General features: G+C 47.1%; 1 protein-coding gene across 1 annotated transcript; it reads right to left on the bottom strand.

Moving 5' to 3' along the window:
• Positions 1 to 1383: 1383 nt before the first annotated feature.
• Positions 1384 to 5416, bottom strand: LOC143281738 (uncharacterized). The gene is made up of 2 exons (XM_076587014.1): positions 5247 to 5416; positions 1384 to 3344 (listed from the first exon to the last, which is right to left on the bottom strand). The coding sequence occupies exons 1-2, from the start codon at positions 5400 to 5402 to the stop codon at positions 1608 to 1610; spliced, it is 1893 nt and encodes a 630-aa protein (XP_076443129.1). The 5' UTR covers positions 5403 to 5416; the 3' UTR covers positions 1384 to 1607.
• Positions 5417 to 6644: the final 1228 nt, after the last annotated feature.

Here is a 6644-nt window from a genome sequence, read left to right on the forward strand (position 1 = left end):
TGAAAACAGTGGGCAAGGCCTGTAATGATACACACTTAACTCAGAAAACATGGAAAGCATCAACCCAAAACAACTATTTTTTTTAGCCCAGATAATCTGGCAAAAAGACATACACACTGATGTGACCTTGATCTCAAAATTTACAATATTCTGGCTAAAAACAAATCACTATATTGTATATTAATTTCTTTAATGAAAATTAAATAAAAAAAACACAAGTTGCGCTTTCACATTAATTTTTCCCAGTGCACATGCTGTGACCTTGACCTTTGACTTAATTTTAGGCCTTTTTTTGGTGCAGGAAAATAATGCTTTAAAACCCTTCATCTTCCAAGGTCCACCAGTTGTGTGCTGAAAATGCTGTCGCTTTTTGCCGATTATGCCTCAGCTGTGTCAGGCCAGAATGATTAACTGATAGTCTTGACATTCCAAATTAAATGAGCTATTCTATGTATGCATGCACATGAATATTTATGCGTATGCATTTGTGTTCAAATGGCTGTGTTTAAATGCAAACATGCATCACCCAAAAAACAAACAAACAAACAAACAAAATATGATAAGCTTGCTCATTGGAGTAGCCAGCAACCATGGGAAATAGAATATAACCTTGTCACGCTGGATCCAATATGTGTGTGTGTGTGTGTCTGTTTCGTAAGAGGAGGATGTGGATTAGGTTACTGTGAGTGTATTGTGTGTGCTTGTTTGTGCATAGGTGGCATGTATGTGTTGGTGTAGGCCTACAACTACAAGCAGTGGTTTCTGTGTGCATGTTCATGCACCTGTACATGTTTGAAGAGCAGGCGCAAAAAAGAATCAGGGAGAATTGTATAATATTCAGACAACTGTGCTGGAACATTGGCAGTGTATTATGTCATGGTGGAAAGTCACTGAGTGTTAGCACATTCATGTGCACGCACGCATGCATGCACACACACACACACACACGCACACCTACATACACACGCACACACACACATCTAAATAAATACAGGTGACAGTAGCATCTACAGAAACAGATTTATGATAATAATACTGATAGTGATCACAACATTTGTGAACAGACCAGTAGGCCTGTGGTCATGATTATATTCTCTCTCTCTCACTCTCTCTCTCTCTCTCTCTCTACACACACACACACACACACACACACACACACACAACAGAAAAGACATCATAAATCACTTGTTCTTCAAGATGTGACAAGTGTTGCAACAATGTGTGTGTGTGTGTCACAACAAAGCAATGCAATCGTTTAGTTTCGATCAATTATTTCCTTTCTTGCAACGAGCATCCGTGTATCTTCATTATTTTTGTTGGAATTCATTGTTCTCAGCGTTCAGATGTGCATGTACAACATGTGCAGCTATTCGTATGCGGGTCGGTAACCTTGATTTTAAGAAATCCTGTTTTTAGTTTGTGTCCTGGGCAGTCGAGATAAATATATATATATTTTTTTTTTATTATTAAGCTTTCAGTCAAGAACAACCGACCCACACAACAACAAGGCAAAGAAACACAACACAACGCAACACAACGCAACACAACACAACACAACGCCGTCCTCCCGCACGGTTCTGTAGCAGCAGAAGAAGCCAGCAGAGCAGTCACCAGTCATCCAGGTCGCAGAGAGACGTCTGGTAGTCCCAGGGTACCAGTTTCTTGACCGACTTGTGCAGCTCCTTGCTCTCGTTGATCATGTTGCGGGTGTGCACCTTCTGGTTCTCGATCTGCGCCAGGATGCCCACCACGGTCTGCCTGGAGGCCGGCATGAAGCGGTGACTCAGCTCCGACTTGGCGGGAGCCGTCTTGGGCCGCTTGGACGTCCGGCCCGGCAGTCCTGACTTCATTAGCTTCGTCCACAGCTCCACGGGGGGGCCAGCCCTGTCGCTGGCGTCGGAGAGCCGGGAGGAAGGTCGTGTGATCGAGTTCTTGCGTCCCGCTTTTTGCGGGGGCACGTTAAGCTGTGCACCCGAGCCGTCTGGCGGCGGGTTGGGGTGGTGGTGGTGGTGGTGGTGGGAGCCTGCTTGCACCTGCAGCAGTTTGGTGGCAGAATCGTGCTTCGTCGGGCTTTGTTCCCGCTGTTGACTGTGCTGTGCGGCGCACTGGTTCTTGGTGTTGGCTTGCTGCACCTGCCGTCTTTGCTGCGTGCAAGGTTGATTCATCGAACGCTCAGTTGGTTTGCTTAGGGCTTGGGGTTCCTGGGGTTTCTTTGGATTAGGCTTCGCCGTGTCCTGAGTTTGCTCATCCATATCACTTTCTGATGAACTCTCCGAAAGTCCCTCTTCCTCCCAGCAAGACTGAGCCGGCAAGTTCTTTTGCAGAGACAGAAACTGGATGCGCGAGTCTGGCTTTGCAGAGTGGTGTGAAGGGTGGGGAGGAGGAGGAGGAGGGGGAGACTCCGTTGGAGACTTGGTTCTGGTGGTCATCGCTGTGAGAGAGGCCGACTGTAGGGCTGTGGACGCGGGCCGTGAAGTGGTGGTTGTGGAGGTGGAGGGTATGGCGGAGGCGGGGCGTTGTTTCTTGGCACTGTTGGGGGCGGACGCCGCCCGCTGCTTCCTGTGTGGCTGGGCGCTCCACATCACCCTCCTGTGGCCGGGCGGCGTTCTGCTCAGGTGGAACTCCTTGCCGTTCACGTTGACCACGTTGACCTGCGGATGGACCAGCCCCGTGTTGGCCGCGGTTCCAGTAGCATCATCACCCACGTCGTCGTCGTCGTCGTCGTTGCCACCCACCACCACACTGGGCGCCACCAGCGTGCAGAGGTTCACTTTCGGGGCCTCTGTCTCCGGATCGAAGATGACGTCGAACCTCTTCAACACCTTCTCCTGCACGAACCGCTCGTGCTCGGAGTAGGCGTTCTTCCCGTACTGGGGACTGTGCCTGGGGCGCTGGTGCCTCAGGTGGCGTGCCGAGGACGCTCTGTCCGCCTTGCCGTCCCGCTCCGGGGCCTTGGCCTCGCCGGTCTTCTGACCGCCGCCCGCGCTGGTGCTGGGTCTGTTGAGGAACGTGTTGTTCTCCCTCAGCTTCTTGGCCAGGCTGTTCCTGTCGTTCACCGCCGTTTGCCTGGAGCCTCCTCCTCCACCACCACCACCACTACCCTCTGCCGCGCTGCTCACCCGGTTCCCTTCGGAGATTCCCGGTTTGGCTCTGTGGTGGTCGTCGTGTTTGCTGCTGCTCCTCGGTCTAGTGGCCAGCGGGTTGTGGAGGTCTTCGTCATCCGACTCGCTGTGGACGGACACGGACAGGGAGAACCTGCGTTCCCTCAGTATGGCGTTCCTGTTCATGGCCCGCGTGTTGGGCTGGCCGTAGGCGTGCAGGCCGGGCACTGTGCTGTGCAGGGACTGCGACACGTGAAACATCGGTTGTCCTGTGTAGTGTAGGGAACTCTTTCTCTGTGTGTGTGTGTGAGTGTGAGTGTATGTGTGTGTGTGTGTGTGTGTGTGTGTGTGTGTGTGTGTGTGTGTGTGTTCTGCATTATTTATAAGTTCCTATTTATTTACTGATTTGTTTATCAACATTGAACACCACTATCACATAATAACCTTCGTCATCATCACCGTCTTCATCAATAATATCGTCATCACCATCGTTACATCGTTACTGTAATCATTCATCATGAGTAGCAGCACCAGCAGCAGCAGTAGTAGTAGTAGTAGTAGTAGTAGGTCAGTCGCAGTAGCAGCAGTACGAAAAGTATTCTTAAAATACGAATACATTATGTAAGACCCAGGTGATCGCACATTTCGTGACCACGTATGCTTTCTTTTTCGACCCCCATTTTCGGTAGACAAATATAAGCACGAATGATTAATACAAAAATCAATACATGAACACATTAACAGTCAACAAGTTCTTAGATGAATACTTGAATAGTGGACACAACCCCTCCCATCATTGTATTGATCCGACAGTACTAGTGCACGATTACCGGTTATACCTGTAAGCACTGCACATACCAATATCCTACATGCCTGCAACAAAAGCATACTACCGCAGATACCTGTAGAAATTCTCCACATTGCATATTACCGTTTATATTTTGATCAGCGTACACAGTACTCTACATATACTACCGTAGCTACCTGTAGAAATTTGCCACAGTCTCTACTAGACTAGTGTATACTATCGTAGCTACCTGTAGAAATTTGCCACGGTCTCTTTCTAAACTAGTGTATACTACCCTAGCTGACTGCAGAAAGTTGCCACAGTTTCTCTCTCTAAACTAGTGTATACTACCGTAGCTACCTGCAGAAATTTGCCACAGTCTCTATTTAAACTTGTGTATACTACCGTAGCTACCTGCAGAAATTTGCCGCAGTCTCTCTCTCAAAACTTGTGTATACTACCGTAGCTACATGCAGAAATTTGCCGCAGTCTCTCTCCAGACTAATATACACTACCTTAGCTACCTGCAGAAATTTGCCAGTCTCTCTCTCAAAACTAGTCTATACTACCGTAGCTACCTGCAGAAATTTGCCACAGTCTCTATTTAAACTTGTGTATACTACCGTAGCTACCTGCAGAAATTTGCCGCAGTCTCTCTCTCAAAACTTGTGTATACTACCGTAGCTACATGCAGAAATTTGCCGCAGTCTCTCTCCAGACTAATATACACTACCTTAGCTACCTGCAGAAATTTGCCGCAGTCTCTCTCAAAACTAGTGTATACTACCTTAGCTACCTGCAGAAATTTGCCACAGTCTGTCTCTCTCTAAACTTGTGTATACTACCATAGCTACATGCAGAAATTTGCCGCAGTCTCTCTCTCAAAACTAGTCTATACTACCGTAGCTACCTGCAGAAATTTGCCGCAGTCTCTAGTTAAACTTGTGTATACTACCATAGCTACATGCAGAAATTTGCCGCAGTCTCTCTCTCAAAACTTGTGTATACTACCATAGCTACCTGCAGAAATTTGCCGCAGTCTCTCTCTCAAAACTAGTCTATACTACCGTAGCTACCTGCAGAAATTTGCCACAGTCTCTCTCTCTCTCTAAACTTGTGTATACTACCGTAGCTACCTGCAGAAATTTGCCACAGTCTCTATCTAGACTAGTGTATACTACCGCAGCTTGCTACCTGCAGAAATTTTCCAGTCTCTATCTAGACCAGTGTATACTACCGTAGCTACCTGCAGAAATTTGCCACAGTCTCTCTCTATATACTAGTGTATACTACCGTAGCTACCTGCAGAAATTTGCCACAGTCTCTCTCTCTAAACTAGTGTATACTACCGTAGCTACCTGCAGAAATTTGCCACAGTCTCTCTCTTCCTTGTACATGCGCTCCTTCGTCTGGCGGTACTCTTGGCCCAGGATTTGTAGCGTCACGTCCAGACGTTTCTGCAGATTGCTGTTGCGCTTCCGGACTAACCGGTTGGGGGGAACAATATCCGCCATCCCTAGTGGTTCAGATGGCTGCTGAGTGTGCTGTTATCTGGAAAACAAGTGAAAGAGAAGATGGTAAAAGTGTGAAAACAAACTGAATGTGTTCGTTGATTGAAAGCTTGCATGCATGCACCTATCCACACACACACACACACACACACACACACACACACACCACACCACACCACACCACACCACACACACACACACCACACCACACCACACCACACCACACTAAACACGCACACACACACACACCACATCACACCAAACACAAACACACACACACACACACACACACACACACACACACACTGACACATACACACACATATATCCAACATTACGCGGATATACATTAAAAAATAAGATTGAACACACACACACACACACAAACACACACAAACACACGCACACTCACACACACACATCAAAAAATAAAAATTGAATACACACACACGCACACATCAAAAAAAAAAAAAAATTGAACACACATACACACACACACACACACACACACACACACTCACACACACACACACACACACACACACACACTGTTCAGGTCTCGCAGGAAGATTCGAGCTACTCTACACGCACCCTTAAAAATCACAGTATGCCTTTCGATAGTATAATAATATACATTCCGTCTTATCTTTTTCCACGGTACTCGGATAATCTTATTTGACAGTAGTTTGCTAAACAGGCGGATAACTGCAAAGCCAGAGAGGGGACTGAGGAGGATATATATCAGTACAGTTTCTCTTTCTCCGCTGTGTGTAATCACTGGGTAGTCACTAAACCTTGTCGGGCAGTGGAGGGGGTGTAAGTGTTGTGCACGATGTTTCGCTGTTTGAGATTTAAAAAAAATTAAACACACACACACACACACACACACACACACACACACACACACACACACACACACACACACAAAACCCCAAAAAACAAAAAAAACAACAACAAAAAACGATTTGCCGAAACAGAGTCATTGAGAAACAAGCTGAGGTTTCCCGTTTGTACTGTATTGAAACAGAAACAGGTTACAACTCTGGTTTTTGTCTTATCAGAGAGACAGAGCGGGAGGGGGGGAGGCTGGGGGGAGGGGGAGGGCAGGGGGGGGGGGGGGGGGCGATAGGGGGTAGGGGTAGGGGGTCGAGGGAGTAGGGGTTAGAGACATAGAAGGAACAAAACGAAACTATGTTTATTTCATGACGGTAGTGGAATAGTAATTATTATCAATAATTGCTTTTT

This window comes from Babylonia areolata, chromosome 4, assembly GCF_041734735.1.
Source record: "Babylonia areolata isolate BAREFJ2019XMU chromosome 4, ASM4173473v1, whole genome shotgun sequence".
In the NCBI taxonomy this organism is placed as follows: Eukaryota; Metazoa; Mollusca; class Gastropoda; order Neogastropoda; family Buccinidae; genus Babylonia; species Babylonia areolata.